The sequence below is a fragment of the Hypanus sabinus genome, chromosome 30 (genome assembly GCF_030144855.1).
Source record: "Hypanus sabinus isolate sHypSab1 chromosome 30, sHypSab1.hap1, whole genome shotgun sequence".
Lineage (NCBI taxonomy): Eukaryota > Metazoa > Chordata > Chondrichthyes > Myliobatiformes > Dasyatidae > Hypanus > Hypanus sabinus.
Window position 1 is genome coordinate 37,974,206 of NC_082735.1, and position 18,178 is coordinate 37,992,383.

The 18,178-nt window shown below is 43.8% G+C and overlaps 1 protein-coding gene across 3 annotated transcripts in view; it reads left to right on the forward strand.

The window, feature by feature from the left end:
- Window positions 1-18,178, forward strand: part of LOC132383583 (platelet-activating factor acetylhydrolase 2, cytoplasmic-like) — a 46,459-nt gene that overhangs the window by 25,246 nt on the left and 3,035 nt on the right. For all 3 annotated transcript variants that reach the window (XM_059954729.1, XM_059954730.1, XM_059954731.1), the window contains 7 exons: window positions 3,270-3,363; window positions 5,826-5,894; window positions 7,867-8,011; window positions 12,611-12,724; window positions 13,487-13,578; window positions 14,331-14,501; window positions 17,891-18,039. In XM_059954729.1, the coding sequence (XP_059810712.1) occupies window positions 3,270-3,363; window positions 5,826-5,894; window positions 7,867-8,011; window positions 12,611-12,724; window positions 13,487-13,578; window positions 14,331-14,501; window positions 17,891-18,039 (834 nt within the window). The remainder of the gene's footprint in view (window positions 1-3,269; window positions 3,364-5,825; window positions 5,895-7,866; window positions 8,012-12,610; window positions 12,725-13,486; window positions 13,579-14,330; window positions 14,502-17,890; window positions 18,040-18,178) is intronic.

The following is an 18,178-nucleotide window of genomic DNA, read 5'->3' on the forward strand; positions in this document are numbered from 1 at the left end:
GGCCTCTGGTTCTGGACTCCCCCAACATCGGGAACAATTTTCCTGCCTCTAGTGTGTCCAATCCCTTAATAATCTTACATGTTTCAATCAGATTCAGTTCAGTTCCATCACTGTCTGTAAGGAATTTATCCATTCTCCTCAGACCCTGTGAGTTTCCTCTGGGTGCTCTGGTTTCCTCCCATATTACAAATGTGTGTAGGTTAATTGGGTTCGATGGGCTGGAAGAGCCTTTTACTAATCCGTATCTCTAAATAATTATCTCTGTAAACTTATGTGGGATCAAAAATACCCACCTTGATCTCCCACTTTAAGGCATACAATGTGATGAAGTAAATTGTACAATCACGGCTTCTGAATTTGAGTGCAAAAGATAGATTTGTAAACCTTGTGCCAGTGTTATGGCACAGAGCAATGCTGGTGTTAGGGTCATTAACCCAATCCCCTCTCAGTCATGTTTTCAAAAGGAAAATCAGTTTTATTTTGAGGAAGAGCAGGAAAATTCTCAACCCTGGCCAATACCTATCCTGCATTCTACATCGTGATCTGGCCTATCAATGCCCTTCTTATAGCTGTGCATTTGCAACTGTTGCATCACAACAGTAACGAGCTTGCAAAATTAAATTGTTAAACCTGCATCAAGGCCAGTGAACAGTTGTTTAAAGGGAATGCCAGGTACCTAGAACCTGCTGGAAGTGGAGGCGTATAACAGTACTTAAAAGCCTGCTAGAAAGGCACATGAATGTGCAGAGAGTGAGGATGTGGACATTGTGTAGCGATACAGGGTTTGTGTCTGAGAGTATAATAGTTAAGAAGCCTTGGTAGTTATGGCAAACTTGTACTGGAATGACTCAAAGCACGGGAGGAGATTGGAGAGACACTACCCTTTCCTACTTTTTCCACCACTCCTTATACTCATCATTCCCTGGGATTAATGAAGCAAAATTCCTAACTCAGTATGTTATTAGTCAGAATCTGGAAGTTGTAATATGCCAGGATGTAATATCTTGGCCCACCCATCTGCTTTGAACTTGTCCCTTCTCACCTTAGACATTTGAGGCCTGGGGTGGGGGGGAATATATTGGCCTTCTACCCTGTCCAAACATCTGCTTTGAACTTGTTCTTTCTCACCTCAAATGTATCAGACATTTTGGACAGGGTGGGGTGGGGGAGGAAATATTGGCTATCTACTGCCTACACTTAATGTTATAAACTTTTATCAGGCCCCCCCCAACCTCTGCCACTCCACGAAAACAACCCGAGTTTGTCCAAGCTCTTGTTGTAGCACATGCCCTCTAATCCAGGCAGCATCCTGGTAAATCTTCTGCACTCTCTGGAAAGCTTCCAAGGCCTTCCTATAATGGGGGCCCAAAATGGAATGCAATTCGAGACCAAACAGGACTTAATAGAATGTGATCAAAATCTTGGCCAGAGGTTGGTGATTTGAGGGAAAATTAGTGGGGATAAGGGAGGCATCTCCTGAGCTTGGGAACCTGGCAACTGAACTGGGTTGTATAATCAAAATTAAGGATGAGGTTAGTAGAAATGGGTGATAGAAGTTCTTTAAGGTATAGAACGCAAGATCGTACGAAGGGTAGGAGTAGGCCTCAAGCCTTTTGGGCCTTCAAGGATGCCCTACCATTCAATATGATAATAGCCGATCTTCTCACCTTTTCTGTTAGTTCTGCATAGCCCTCAACTCCCTGATCTTTTAAGATGTATCCCCTATGATCCAGCCTCCAAAGCTCTTTGGGATAAAAGAATTTCAGAAAATTTGCTATCCTCCACAAGGATGACGAGAACAGTATATCCTGTAAAATTAAATGCACGGGAACTTGAGGTTCGTGGTTCTGGCGAATAAAATTAGGTTTACTGAAGATGCCAAATGGTGTAGGATTGGAAGGATCATGTGCAGAACACAATATTGGCATTAATGAGAATTTACCACCACAGGAAAAGGAAAAACTAGTGGCTCCATTTTATTTGGGGAAAATGTAGCTGTGATGGGGCCTTTGCATTCTTCATCCAGTTCTGGTACTGGCCCAGAGGAATTTGCTTTCAGTGCTCCATATGAGGTGGAAACGGAGACAAAAACATGGAAATGAAGTAGACAGTGGTGGATTTGGGCAGCATCAGGGCACTATGGTAGCATAATGACTATAGAGTCACTATTACAGCTCGAGTCGTCTGAATTCAATTCCAGTGTCCTCTGTAAGAAAGCTTGTACAATCTTCTTGTGAGCAAGTGGATTTCTTCTGGGTGCACAGGTTTCCTCTGACATCAAGATACTGGCATTACTACAGGTTAATTGGTGATTGTAAATCGTCCTGTGATTAGGCTAGGGTTCAGTTGGTGGTTGCTGGGTGGCATGGCTTGTTGGGATGGAACAGCCTGTTCCACAGGATCTGTAAAATAAATCTGTGGAGAAATAATATTTCAGGTCAGTGGCCTCTCAATTTCAGATTTACAGATTTGGATTTGTCTTGCTTTGGTAACCTGGAGTTGGGTAATCCATTAATTGACATTTGGGGAGTGACAGATTCTACCCAGACAAGAGCAAAGAAAGCTGAGCTATTTTTGTACGAATTACAGTACTGTGCAAAAGTCTTGGGCATACACACACATGTATAGTTAGGCCTTTACAGTGCTGTAGTAATTTTATGTATAGCACTGTACTGCTGTTTTAAAAAAAAAACAGCAAATTTCATGACGTGAGTGATAAAATCTGATTCTGATATGGGTCTCTATTATGGACTGAGAGTAGGAATGGGGCAGGAAGGGGGAAATTATGTTTGGGCGAAAAGGAGAGGGGAGCACCAGAAAGACATTCTATAATGGTCAGTAAACCAATAGTTTGAAATCAAATTACTTTGCCTGGTGTCTCAGAGCTGGGTGTGTCTGCACCTGTGCCACCCTCCTGCCCCAGCTCTCCTTTTGTGCCCCCTGTCCCACACCCCTCCCGTGGCACTCCACCCTCACTATTCCCAACATCCTTTGTTCCTGCCAGATTTACAAACTCACTCTCTGCTCCACGTTGACAAATGCAGTACTGTGCAAAAGTCTTAGAGTGTGTGTGTGTGTGTGTATTTATATATGCACCATAGCCTCATCATGAGCGTGTATATTAAAAAGGATTAAGTATTTTTGATTGTTTTTTAAACTAACTATTCTCCAGTCCTGGACATTGGATATGCTGGAAAATTAGTTTTACTAATGGAATCCCACACCTCAATCAATGTCAATATTTAGCGCCACGTTTGTTAATCCTTTAGGTCATTATTCAGTCCCAGTTGGATGGAATGCTTCTTTCAGAGCTGTGGAGAAATATCCAGTGATTATATTTTCGCATGGTCTTGGGGCATTCAGGTAGAGTGTGATCACATCTCTGACCCTTCAGCTTATGTCAGTCCCACTCCACCTCGCATTCTGGCTCTGGCAAAGGTCCACCTGTTGACCTTTTTTTTTCTCCCTGATTCCCCTAGCCTTAAAGTGTGTTTTGTTTCTTGGCTACTCTGTTATTAATTTGGTTTGTCATTCTTGTTTTCAGTTCCCTTGCCTACACGCCACCTTCCTCTTGTCCTTGCCTACCACCCATAAGCTTCCACATGCAACACATCATCCTCTACAACTTCTGCCATCTCCAAAGGGATCCCACCACCCAGCGTACCTTTACCTCTCGCTTCTCTCCACTTCACACAGAGCTGATTCCCTGGTCTGTTTGTCTCTCCCCACTGATCTCCCTCCCATGGCCTTTCCCTGAAAGTGCTACACCTGCCCATTCACTACCTCCCCTCCCCTCCAGAACAGTCCTTCCACATGACGCAACACTCCTTCACCTGTGAATCCGCTGGCCCCAGAGGTTCATCAGACACTTCTGCTCCATTGCCACAAGCGGGACTTCCCGGGGCCAAATATTTTAATTCCCGTTCCTGTTCCAATGTGCCATTCCATGGCCTCCTCCTGTGCCAAGATGAGGCCACCCTCAGGGTTGAGGAGCAATACCTTGTATTCTGTCTGGGTAGCCTCCAACCTGATGGCATGAACATCAATTTCTCCTTCCAGTTTAAAAAAAATTCCCTTCTTTCCCCACTTCTATTCCCCATTCTGGCCTCTTATCTCTAATCTACCTGCCTATCACCTCCCACTGGCGCCCCTCCTTCCTTTCTCCTATGGTCTACTCCTCTCCAGCCCTTTTCTTTCCTACCCACATCACCTTTTAGCTATCCTCCCCCCACCTCATGTTTTTTATTCTGGTATCATCTCCCTTGTTTTCCAGTCCTGAAGGAGGGTCTCAGCCTGAAAAGTTGTCTGTTTATTCATTTCTACAGCTGATGCATTTTGTGTGTTGTTTTCAGTTTTTAACTTTTTCTCCCCCCTTCTTTCCTTGTATGCCCCATTTCCTTACATCCTTGAAGGTCCATTTCCTTACATCCTTGAGTTTCTGCCTGTTGTCAGAGCGTCTCCATTAGTCCCATCTTCCCACCTGTTTTCCTGCAACCCATTATTTCTGATGTGCTTTCTTGTGTTCTACTGGGGGAATTTACAGTAGTTGATTAACCTGCCAGCCAGCCAGGAAGATGTTGGAGCACCTGGAGGAAACTCCCATGGTCATGGTACTTGTGTGTGGACAGCACCTGAACCCTGGGTTGAACCCATTGAGGCTGCACTGCCTCCTGTACAACTCTTTTCCTCATTTGCTTTCTCTATCTTGCTTCATAGGATAACACACGGACCCATATCACCCACAAAATGCCAGAGGAACTCTGCAGGTCAGGCAGCACCTATGCAGGAGAATAAATGGCCAACGTTTCAGGCCAAGATCCTTCATCAGGACAGAGTTCCTCCAGCATCTGCAGGATCTCTTGTATTTGACTCCCTAATAAAACTTGCTCATTTTGCTTTGTCCCACTCCCAACCTCAGGTCCAGGTCCAGTGGTCACAAACTGGGGTCTTCCTTGGTTGCTGTGGATAACCACGGCGTCTTCTGTGCCTTGTCCTGCCCTTCAGTCCCCATGCAATGTTGCAGTACCACCTTCCTAGCCATTGGACCTCACTAGACCTCACTCATCCACCCCGACTGCCGAAGCTGTCTTCGATATGAGGTGCAAAAAACATTGTGTCCAGCGTAGGTCCATGGTGATCAGAGCTCCACACAAGCCTTATCCCTTCCTTCATCTCGTCCCAATGTAATCCTTCCTCATTTCTGCCGACTTCTATCAAAGTAACTACAATAATCATCTTTAAACACTGAGTTTGGCCTTCTGTCCACCCTCTGAATAATTATTTTCACTTGTATTGAGATGCAGTGAAATGCCTTGTTTTGCTTGCCATCCACACATCTCATTCCAAACATGTGAGATCTCTATCACAATTTTTCCTGGATTTATTACTGACCACCGTGTATTTGTGGTCGATTGCTCGGAACCAAACTTTTCCATAATCTTCGTCTACTCGCTTCTCTGTTTCTGCAGAAAATAACTCTGGCTTTTCTGAATGTCTGTCCAGTCGTTTCTGGTATATTATTAGAAACGGTCTTAGTATTTTTGGTAGTTTTGTATCTCTTCAAAAATCTAGAAGAGCCAGAATTATTTACAGTTCTGAACAGTTATTTTTAAATTTCCTATTTCAATTGCATATTCTGCTTCCCTTTTAGTTACACCCTTGTGCCTTTGCAAAGTGTCTACGGTCCATTGTTCACTTACTAAATCAAAGTTGCTGCATGTTCTGCTCTCCCCTCGATTGCGGGTACAAGGATGTAGTTATTTTCAGATCTCTGACAGCGGGTACTCTGTTTGGGCATCTCATTGTTCTGTTTTTCCTCAACACAGGACTGTGTACTCTTCCATCTGTCTCGAAATGGCATCGCAGGGGTTTCTTGTTGCCGCCATGGAGCACAGGTATTTCTGTGGACGTTGTTTCACTGCTTTCCGTTGGTGAGCACCAATGCCTTTCAGTGGAAAACCCTACAACAGGTAGTGAATTCGCCAGGTAAAGCCATTCCAACCTCTGAGCATATCTACGTGAAACATTGTTATAGAAAAGCCGCACGCATCATCAAAGATCCTCAGCACCCAGGCTGTGCTCTTTTCTTGCTGCTGCCATCAGGTAGGAGGTACAAGAGCCTCAGGACTCGAAGCACCAGGTTCAGGAACATCGGCCATTAGGCTCCCGAACAAGAGGATATTTACTTTGACCTATTGAGATGTTCCCACGACCACTTTAAGGACTTTATTTTGTTATTTCTTGCTCTCGTTATTTATTGCTATTTATTTATATTTGCATTTACAGTTTGTTGTCTTCTACGGTCCACTTGATCTTTCATTGATTCTGTTTACATTTGCTATTCTATTACAGTAGATTTGAGTATGCCTGCAGGAGAAAGAATCTCAGGGTTGTAGGTGGTGACAGTTCCTCTATGTGCTCTGATAATTTTTTTTTTAATTTTAATTTTGGGGGATGGGTCCACATTGTTTGAAAACATGCTAACTGGGTGGCATCCACTGGGCATTTTCTCTGGCATTCCTGGGAGAGGGTATCCTGTTGTTAACTTTCTGAAGTTTTTTCTTCCCATCATTGATCCATGAAATATTCCCACAGAGTTTGGGTGAGAATACTTGATGGGTTAGTGAGGAAGAATTTTTTTTGCTTTATCTGTCACCATAACCACAGGAGCAGAATTGGCCCATTCAGCCGATTGAGTCTGCTCTGTCATCTCGTCATGGCTGATCCCTTTTCCTCTCCCCAAAACCTTCCACGGCCTGACTAATCAGGAAACCACCAACCTCTGCCTAAAATGCACCCAGTGACCTGGCCTCTCCAGCTGCCTGTGGCAAAGAATTCCACAGATTCACCACCCTCTGGCTTTATGTAAAAAAAAAAAAATCCCTCCTCCTCTCTGTTCTAAATGGAGGCTCCTCTGTTCTGAGGCTGTAAACTCTGGTCCTAGACTCCTCCACCTCTTTACATCCACTCTATCTAAACCTTTCAACATTTGATAGGTTTCAGTTAAGGGAAAAATGCTGACTTTGGCCTATTTTACCACGTGCCTCCAAATACCCTGAAACCTCATCCTTGACCTTGACTCCGACATCTTCTCAGCCACTGAGGTCAGTCTACATGATCTCTAAGTTCCTTTCTTCTTCCTCTCCCCCTTCCTGAAGAATGGAGTGACGTTTGCAACTCTCCAGTCCACAGGAACCATGCCAGAACCTAGTGATTCTTGAAAGACCATTACTAATGCCTCCTCAATCTCTTTAGCTACCTCTTTCAGAACCCTGGGGTGTCATCCATCAGGTCCAGGTAACTAGTCTACATTCAGACCATGCAGTTTCACAAACACCATCTCCTTACTAATAGCAACTGCACTCACTTCTGCCTCTTGACGCTTGTGAACTTCCGGCACACTACTAGTGTCTCTCACGGTGAAGTCTGATGTAAAAGACTTATTCAGTTCATCTGTCATTTCCTTATCCCCCATTACTATCTCTGTGGTGTCATTTTCCAGGGGTCCAATCTCTGCTGTCTCCTCTTTTGCTCTTTATTTATCTTTAAAAAAAGACTTTCGGTACGTTTTTGATTAGTATCATTTGTTTTTGACTCGCTTGCCTTCATGCTTCATCTTCCCCTCCCCCATGGTTTTTTTTTGTTGCCTTTTGTTAGTTTTTAAAAATTTCCCAATCCTCTAACTTCACACAAGTGTTCACTCTATTAAATGCCTTTTTTTTTGCTTTTAACCAGAGTGCTGAATGATGGAGGAGCTTCATTCTATATCTCGCCCCATCTTGTACACGCCCTGAGCGTTTTAAATTCATGAGTTTTTTGGAACTGTTGCTTGGCGTTAGATAATTCTGGATGTTTGTTTTGAATCAGAGATGAATCGGCTGCCTGTACCTATTACTTCAAGTTGCAAGCGGAGGAACATTCTGCAGGTGCTCACTCCAAACTGGAAGAAGTGTGGCTGCCCGTCAGAAAACTGAACGCAGGCGAGGAGGAGTTCCCCCTTCGGAATAGCCAGGTGCTTCCAAAATGTTGTTGTTAATTCAGCAGTCCAGTAAAACTTCAGCTCTGCCGTGAGAACATCCACTGAATGGATTGGAAAATTTTCTGCAAGTGCCCCTGGACGTAGTTCAAAACGGTGTTACGTATTCAGGCAACAATAAATATATGAGTTCGGCAAGGGTTTATATAACAAATGACACGTTTATTAAACACAGAAAACAAACCCCCCAAAAGTAAACAAACACTAACGTAACCGGAAATCAGCTGCTGTGCGGCAGCTCAAACAGTTCTTAAAGCGATGTAGCTCAAACAGTTCTTAAAGCGATGTTGCAAAAACAGTTCTTTTAAGTAGTATTGCCAAAAGTTTGAAAATGCTCACAGTCCATTTAAAAGGAGAGACTTTATGAGACGATTTAAATTCTCTTTCACGTCGCTTTGCTTCGATCCCCGGCGTCGAACTTCCCACGAAGAATTTACGAAACAAAACGGCTTAAAGACACTGACCTTTCCTTTATCACACTGTCCTCAATCTTCTGCTATCCTGCAGAGATTAACACGAGAACAGTCAACGAATTCCCTTCAAATAAGAATTAAATAAGGTCGAACCCGTTTCACCGTCGAAAATAGATTCTCCTTGATCTTTAATTCCCGAACTCTGATCTTCACTCTCCACTGATTCTCAAACTAGCAGTATTGTAAAGAAACTGCTGGCAATGACCTATTAAACTTTAGGCATTAGATAAAAACTTCATCCTTCAACTAAACTGCGTCATCACATTAAATCACGCAGTGGCATGAAGTCAACATGGCAAATCCAGCCACGAACTGCCCCTCCTCACAGGGAGGGGTCTTCCTTTTATAACCTGTTTATATTAAAAAAAAACCTGTCACGTGATCTCTACTGGCGGGAAAATGACATCACTCCACCATCACGAGACCATTACCTCAAGTCCAGTACAGCTTCAACCCCAGTCACGTGATAAGGGTACCACTGTCATGTGTCACGAGTACGTAACAATGGGAACAGGATTCTCAACCAACTGATTTAGAAGATCTGTTTTAATCATCACTTATGACTGTGTACTTGTGGGCTCAGTCAGTTTCTAAGCTCAAGTTTGTTCTGCAGAATTTTAGACACTGGAAAATCAAAGTGGCCCATGTAAGCAGAGCAAACCTTTCTCCTTGCTGTCTGCCTGAGTGGCAGCATTGTGACCTCAGCATGTGCCAGACTGGTTTCCAATTGGTAAACTAATTTTAGCACTGTGGTTGGAGTGCACTGAAAGTGATCTGTCTAACTGTTCAGCAAACTCCCACAAACAGTAATCCTTTCATGAACAGTGATACTGACCACAAGCTCCCAGGAGTGGTGCTTGCTCATTTCCAAATTCACAATGCTTTGGAAAGTAGCAGGAGGGTGGCTGAACGGAAGAATGGTGGAACAGTTTGTATAGGGCATGGGTTCCCAACCTGGGGTCCAGCATCATTTGATTTTGTGTACTTCAACCCTTGTTCTCTGTCCATTTCTCTCCCTTTTTCCTGGTCTATACCAAACAACCCCAACTAAAGCTGTTTGTGAGAAACTTAGCAGGTGTCCATAAGAGGTCTAGAAGTACTGAAAGACATGGATGAAGGCTTCAGCTGCAGGTCTGCCGAAGAGTGGTAGGATCAGGTGATATCACTGAGGTGAAAACAGTATCTGTGGTTAGGTGTTCTTCTCAGAGTCAAACGTAGCAAACAGATTTCGCTTGATTCCGTAACAAAAGAAATGGGGAATAAAGAATGGTCTTTGGCCCCCGGGCGTTCAACTGGAGGAAGATTTTTTCCATCTGAATGTTGCACAACACATTGTCAGTTTTGTGACAGAGAATGATTCCAGAGTGATGAGAATGGGGTATTAGTGGATGTCGTTAGTGGGGTATTGGTGGGTGTCAATAGTGTGCATGTGGAAATGGAGGGTGTGTTTTTGGCCAGTGTTGCTGTGGAACAGCGTGCAGATCAGAGATCAAAGGCACCTTGAACTTCACTGGAGGTAACTTGTGTGTGGGAAGAGAAGCCATTGCTAGGGATTGTTTGCAATTGGATATAGACATACAGTACAGAAACAGGCCCTTCTGCCCATTCTGACCAAGATGCCGATCTAAGCTGGAATCATTTGCCAAGGTATATTTGAATTGAACCAACTGATTAGAGTCACTGTTGTCTAAATGCTTGGGACAAGATATTGGTGGAGGGTGGTCCGGCAGGCTGACTGTTTGATATGCCACAGTTCTGTTAAGGACAAGGATAGACCAAATTGGACTCTTCTATGACTTTATCAGTTAGTTTGAGTTGCTCCATAATTTTGCAGGGCTGTGTTGACTTACTTCCTGCCTCTTAATAAAATGTAGCTGCTTATTAAAGCAACCTTGATTGGTTTGAAAGCCAGGATATGGTTGTCAAAGATTAGAAAAAGACATATGCAGTTTGGGGGACAGTTTTCACAAAAGTTGGAGAAGTGAACTTATTCATATAGGAAAATCACAGAGCAAAATGGTACGAGACAAATCGATCTGTTTCTTGAGAGATGGAAGAGGTGCTGTCACTGGAAAAAGTGAGAATGTTACTGGGTCAGAGGTTCAAGTGGAAGCCTTTGAATCCAACAAGCCTGTTCTGCTAATCATTCTAGTCACAGCCAAGATGTAACCAGACCACTTTTCCTGAATTTTCCCTCACCAGATTAAAAAAAATCAGTTCCATCACAAAATCTCCCTCTTTTTTGCCAGATTCCACAGTTGCTTCATAAACGAGAAATTCTACAGATCCTGAAAGTCTTGGGCAATGCACACACCATGTTGGAGGAACTCTGCAAGACAGGCAGTATCTTTGCAGGGGAATGCACAGTTTCCGAATAAACGTCGACTGTTTATTCCCCTTCATAGCTGCTGTCTGACTTGCTGAGTTCCTCCAGCATTTTGTCTATGTTCCACAACTATTTATTTTTGAGGGGCAGGTGGAGGAGATGTCTACGCCCCTTTGCCTGATTCTTAACACGGTTTCCTCTTTGCTTTTCCCACCAGTGTAAATTGTTTCTCTGTACCTAACTAATCCATTAAACCGCCAATTGATACTCAACATTTTAAATTTGAGGAAATGTGAACCCAACTCAAGCAACCTGGCTTCAGAAGTTGAGCCTATTGGCCTTGGTAGTCTGCTGGAGAAGATTCTAGATTGTTTGCCATTATGTAATACACAGGTGTAAAGGAGAACGAAATGATTGTTACTCTGGATCTGATCCAGCATAAAAACACTAAACACGAGTAACATACAAAAAATGCTGGAAGAACTCAGCAGGTCAGGCAGCACCTATCGAAACGAATGAACAGTTGACATGTTCAATCGAGGACACCCACCCCCCACCCCCTGCACTTCAGGGCTGGAAAGGAAGGGGCAAGATGCCAGAATAAAAATGTGGGAGAGGAGAAGTAGGATAGCTGGAAGGTGATGGGTGAAGCCAGGTGGGTGGGAAGGGTAAAGGGCCGGAGAAGGAATCTGATTAGAGAGGAGAGTGGACCATCGGGGAAAGGGAAGGAGGAGGAGATGCAAAGCATAAAGAATCTAATTTTTTTTGAAAATGCACACAATAAATGTAAAACATAAAAGGAGTCCTATAAAATACAAGTAAATCTTGTATACACAGGTCGATTGCTGCTAGGTGATTTGTATGTAGTGGCGGTGGTGTGTGTTTGTGGGTAGTGGTGTTGATCAGCATTCCTGCTTGGGGAAAGTAACTATGTTTGAGCATGGGGCTCCTGGCAGGGATGCTGTGTAACTACTTCCCTGATGGGAGTAGGACAAACAGTCCATGAGCAAAGTGTGTGGGATCTTTCGTTATATTTCTGGCCTTTCTCTGGTAACTTTATGTATGTACTTGCGGGTGGACTGGTGCTGGTGATGCATTGGGCGGTTTTAATTACCCATCGTAGATCCCTCCTGTCTGCCGCAGTGCAGTTTCCATAATGAATGGTTTCAATCTGTGCTGTAAACATTGCAGCTAGGAAAGGAGCCTGTAGGCTTTACCATCCATCGCGCTGAGCTAAGACAGTGTGATCCATTGGTTAACTAGCTTTACATTCCAATACCAGGCAAATCAATGGCATCTGTGGGTTAAAAATACCTCACTGCTGACACCTGGTGGCTGAATCCAATACTGCAGCAGGGCAATGAACTCCAGAACTCCACTGGGATAGTAGAGAACACAAAGTGGCTACTGAGCTGTCAGATCAGGGAAAGTGTCGCTTTCATTCTCAATTGAATAATAACTTTCAAAGAAGATGCTTTCTAAAAGGGAAATGCTTCTGAGAAAGCAATTCTGAATGCTCTAGTATTCTAGAAAGCAATTCTAGAATGCTCAGTTCCATATAAATCTGAAATTGAGTGGCCAAATGCTCTGTGCATTATACTGCCAATGAAAAGTCAAAACTGTTTTTGACTTTTTTCTTCTGTTTTGTCCCGGTTTATATCGAGCAGGCAGAACCTCAAATCCACAGTTCCTGAACTCTGAGCACTAACAAAATATATAGGTCTTATATCAAACTCCATTAATGCATTGTCTTGTTCCCCCGGCCCACTCTTCCAGCTGTCTCAACGAGTAAAGGAATGTGTTCAGGTTTTGGACATCCTTTCCGATATCAACAGTGGGACGTCCATCAACAACGTCCTTCCCGATCGCTTGGACCTCTCTGATCTGAAGGTGGGTATGAATCTGTTTTAAGCGAAATTTGGATAGGTCCATGGATGGGAGGGGTATTGAGGGCTATGGACCATGTGTGAGTCGATGGGACTGGGCAGTATAACAGTTTGACACAGACTAGACGTGCCAAATGGATTGTTTGCTGAGGTGTAGTGCTTTGTACTCCTGCAGCTAATAACCTGGCCACTCAGTGTATGTTTGTGGTTTCTGCTGCTGTAGTCCATGCATAACCACACCCATGAATACAGCCAAATGAAACAACATCTCATTTGCCAAAATGCAGAAGCAAGTTGCACACAGGACGAGGAACGTAGCAGATATAAGAGAGGTAAAACAGTCACACAAACAAAAGTCCAAGTCACTGAGTTCAGGAATGTTGCAACAGCCTGCAATGAAAAACGATACAGCTTGTTTTATGCCGAACACTGAGGGTAGCACGAACTCCAGCATGGACGCCACACCACCCCACCTCACCTCAGGCACTGACACCTCTGCCTCACCCCTGAGCGGCTGCAAATAGGCCACACCGCAGATTGGAGCTGAGTCCTCGGTGACTGACGACGTGCAGCTCCCCTGCCATCGGTCCCACTGAAGCAGATTTCCAGCATTCCACATCACCAATGTCCGTCATAGTAACAATTCTATTCAACCCATCTGTAGTTCCATTCCATGAAGAGTGTCTGTTTGAGCCGGGACTGGGAGCTGCATCTGTGTCTTTGAGGACCATGTTGAGAATTTGAGATGGTGCTCTTCTCGCTACAGGGCTACGTTGACCTACAGAAGGTTGCAGTGATGGGCCACTCATTTGGAGGTTCCACATCGATCTTGGCGCTTGCCGAGGACAAGCGGTTCAGGTATGTCCACTGCTTTGGTTTCTGTCAACGGAAGAGTGTGCTCAGGGAAAGTTGCCACTGAGAATCAACAAAGGGATTCAGTGTGCCAGCTTCCTGCCCTAAAATGAGGCAGTTATCATCTGTGTTGATGCCTGCAGGTGATACCTCCCTGAACTTTAATAAAGTGGCCACTTTGTGTATGTTCAAAGTCCTCTGCTGCTGTAGCCCAGCCGCTTCCAAGGTTTGACATGTGTGTTCAGAGATGCTCTTCTGCACACCACTGGTGTAACTCATTATTTGAGTTGCTGTCTGCATTTGTCAGCCTGAACCAGTCTAGCCATTCTCCTCTGACCTCTCATTAAGGGGTTTTCACACACAAAGTTGCTGTTCACTGCATTTTTATTTATTTTTTGCTTTCAACATCATTCTCTATAAATGCATAAGACTTGTGTGTGAAAATCCCTGAAGACCAGCAACTAGAGATATTCAAACCACCCCATCAGACAGCAACAATCATTCCACAATCAAAGTCACTAAGATCTCATTACTTCCCCATTCTGAACAACACTGTGAAACTGAATCTAAAACAATTGCCCATCTTTTTACAAGATAGAGTACAATACGTTTAACTGGACATGGTTCTCAATAGTTTTTGCTATCTATCAGAGCAAAGCATCACTAACGGTGAGGGACATTATGAAATACTAATCACTATTCCTCTTCGATTAGATAGCTGCAACTTCCCAGGGCCTAAGTGTATTCCTTTCCTACAGGTGTGCCGTGGCACTGGATGCCTGGATGCTGCCACTAGCAGAAGACGTTTATTCCAAGGACCTCGGTCCTCTATTTTGTATTAACTCTGAAAAGTTCCAGACAGAGGACAGCATTGAAAAGCTGAAGAGGCTGCAATCCACTAACAATGCTCTCAAAATTATCACCATCTTGTAAGTAAGATCAGTCTGAATTCCATAATAGAGAAAGAGCCCAGTACAGATTCTGTGTTGCTGCTCGGTGTCAGGGAATGGAAGTACAGTGGATCCAGTTAATTGGGACACATCAGGACCAGTGCATTTTGGCCCAAGTAAGTGGCTGAAGCTGAAGTGATTAGCTGAAGCTTCATGAAAATAGTTAAAAGGGTGTGAAAGACAAGCTAGTATTTAGCTGTGTAACAATTTTTGCATTTAAATGAAATACAGAACAAATTAGAAAACTGCCACTATTACTATAGTAATTTTATTATAAAGGTTAGTACCTAATAGTCATTGATGGAGGAATTCCTCCAGTGTCCATTGCCATGTATGCTGCCAGTTGACTCGGTGAACAATCGCACAGGCACCTAAAATAAGAACAAATTTATCCAATCACTGCTTTCGAATCCGCATCTCTCAGCCTAAATGGACAACTCAAGCTCACGTAAACGTTGATATTTTAAAAACTGGTCACTTCAATTACGATGTAGTGTCCAACAGCCACACAGGTAGCTGGTATCTCCAAGCCTGAGTGCTTGAAACCACAGTCAGCAAAACAGTTCCAAACTGATTTGGTGCTTCCTTCTCACCAACTTTCAGTGACAAAAATAACTGTTTTTTGAACACAAACACGCAAGTGATGCTATATTTAAAAACTTTGCTCTAAGTATGGTGTAGTGTCCAACAGTCACATAACTGAAGCTAGTTAGAAACTGTTTAACAGTTACCAGCCCCAATTGAGCAGCAGGGTGTCCCAAATAAATAAAGGGAATCCTGGCTATTTTCTCAATTGGTTTTTGTTCTTTGATAATTAACCCAAATAATCAAATGCCCCAATTTGCCAATGGCCCAATTACCTACTGGATTTGTAACAACAAAAATTAGAGAACAGTAAAGGAGAAACTTCTCCAAGTGTGTTGGAGATGAGGTTGTATATTAGATTTTCTTTGAGATCCTGCATGCTAACAGGGCCTTCTGGCTCAATCACACCCATCTGACCAGTGACCCAGCTACCCTGCCTCTTTATTGGTTATGTAGAACAGCCTATGTTCCAAACCTTCCCTGGTGGGGCTCCCAACTCTTTCTCACTGCTTCATGCACCCAATTTCATCAACTTTGCCTCTAACTTCCACTCTGCCTGTAAATTCACTTGGTCCTTTTCTCATGCGTCTCCATCTCTGGAGGTGATCTGTCGACCAACATCTTTTATAAACCTGCCGTTTCCCACAGTTATCTTGACTGCACCCCTTCCCACCCACCTCATGCAAAAATCCCATTCCCTTCCTTCAGTTCCTTTGCCTCTACCACATCTGTTCCCAGGACACAGCGTTCCATTCCAGGACATCAGACAGTGTGAACTTCCTCTACTACTGACACTATCCTCACTCTCGTCTCCATTTCCCAGACAACTGTGCTCACTCCATCTTCCTTTTGCCTTAAAAGTGATTGAGTTCCTCTGTCCTTGCCTACCAACCCACAAGCCTTCGCATCCAACATATTTTCTGCAAGTTATGCCATCTCAATGGGATCTTACCACCAACTTATCTTTCCTCCCCACCACTTTCCACAGGGATTTCTCCCTCTGATTTCCACGTCCATTTGTATCTCCCTCCCGGCACATCTCAACATGCAGCCAAAGTGCTACACCTCCCCATTCACCTTCTTCCCCCCCCCCCCCGCCTCTGTTCAGGGTGCAAACTGCTCTCCCCAGTGAGGCAACACCTCACCTGCAAATCTGCTGGTGTATTCTATTGTATCTGGTGCTTTCCTCTACATTGAGCCCTGTCGTAAACTTGGGGACCACTTTGTCCAGCACCTCCGCTCCATCTGCCAAAAGCTGACCCTCCTTCCCAGCCAAATATTTTAATTCCAATTCCAACATGTTGGCCCATGACTTCCTGTGCCAAGATGAGGCCACCCTCATGGTGGAGGAGGAACACCTTGTATTCCATCTGGGTAACCTCCAACTTGCCAATCCTCCATGGAGATCAGAAGTGGACAGAGTGAACATTTAAGTTACTGGGTGTCTGCATCTGAGGATGTAACCTGGTCCCAAAATATCGATGCATCTATAAGGAAAAGATGACAGTGGCTATATTTCATTAGGAGATTGAGTGTGATGAGGGAAGCTCCAGTGTTGTCATATACTCTGCTGCTAATGTATTCAGCTGACAATGCTCAGCTTAACAACACAGAACACAAAATGAGCAACATTAGTAAAACGAGCCCTGCTGATCCCTCTTTCCCCCACCTACACGCAGCCGTCCAACCCTCAGGTAAGCTGTCATCCTTAATCTTCACGGCCAAGGCCCTCCACTAGAGCTCATGAAGGGTCTTGATGATGCCTCATGAGTTCAGTCCAGACCACTGTTTCCTCCGAACTGCACGGGTGCACGGCCACACAGTAACTGAAATGCTGCCGTGCATGTAGCCTTTGTTGACGTGCGTCTGGAATTGGATGCCGGTTAGAAAATGTTTGAAACATTAAAGATTTTCTTTGTAATGTGTTTTGATTTTCTTTATTAATTGAAGACAGATTTTTCAATTTACATTCTGCATATATTTATAGTATGTATATTAAAAAAAACTTTAAACCCCATACAGTTTTCAGACTATGCTTTTTTTTAAAAATAAGATTGGTCCACTGCTTTTAAAACAAATGGTTATTAATTTTTTAAAAAGGGGAAACATTGGCTCACTATTGACTGTTTATCCTCCACCACAAATGCTGCCTGGCCTGCTGAGTTCCTCCAGCATTTTGTGTGTGTTGTGGACTAAGAAGAGTTGCTGTACCACACACCTCCTAAATGTTTCAAACACTAGCTCTGACTGTATTGTGAATAAACATGGTGTTAACTTAATGATCCTATAAAGAACAGCATGGCCATCTCCACATTACCAGATTTCAGTTGACGTGGTTTGGTGCTTGTAGGAGTGCTGTTAGCAATGTTTTGCTTTTGCCATTTGTCAAGCAGAGGTTAGATCACTGGGCATCTTGTCGGGACCGGAGACAAAGGTCAGGCCAGTTCTGCTCCCTGCTGCATGACGTTTACTTGGCTTTGTTCTGAACTGAAGCTGTGGTCTGCTCCAGACTTCATACCTAAGGACTCTCTATTGTTCTGAATGCTATTTGCTTTTATTGTTTGCTTGATTTGTTTTTTTCTCCCTCTCCCTCTCCCTCTCCCTCTCTCTCTCTCCACATTGGATGTCAGAGCGGGTTCTTTTAGGGTTTCTTTATTTTACAGCTGCCTGTTAGGAGATGAATCTCAAGGCTGTACAATGTATACATTCGTTGATAATGTACTTTGAACTTTCTGTACATGAATTCTAACATTCGCAGTAATTGTTCTGGTTATCACTTCCAGGGGTTCAGTTCATCAGAGCCAAACAGACTTCACTTTGCTGACCGGAGACATGCTCAGCAGGGCATTTGAGACGAGGGGAACAATCAATCCGCTAAAGGGTCTTGAAATCACCAACAGGGCAGCGTTGGCCTTTCTGCAAAGACACCTGGGTAGGTTCTAAAGTACCATCATACAAAATATTATATTCAGCCCATCAAGCCTGTGCTTGGTTCTTCAAAGAACTGTTCAGTTAAATCCTCTCTGCTCTTTTCATGTACCCCCACAATTTTATTCTCTCGAGTTACTGAA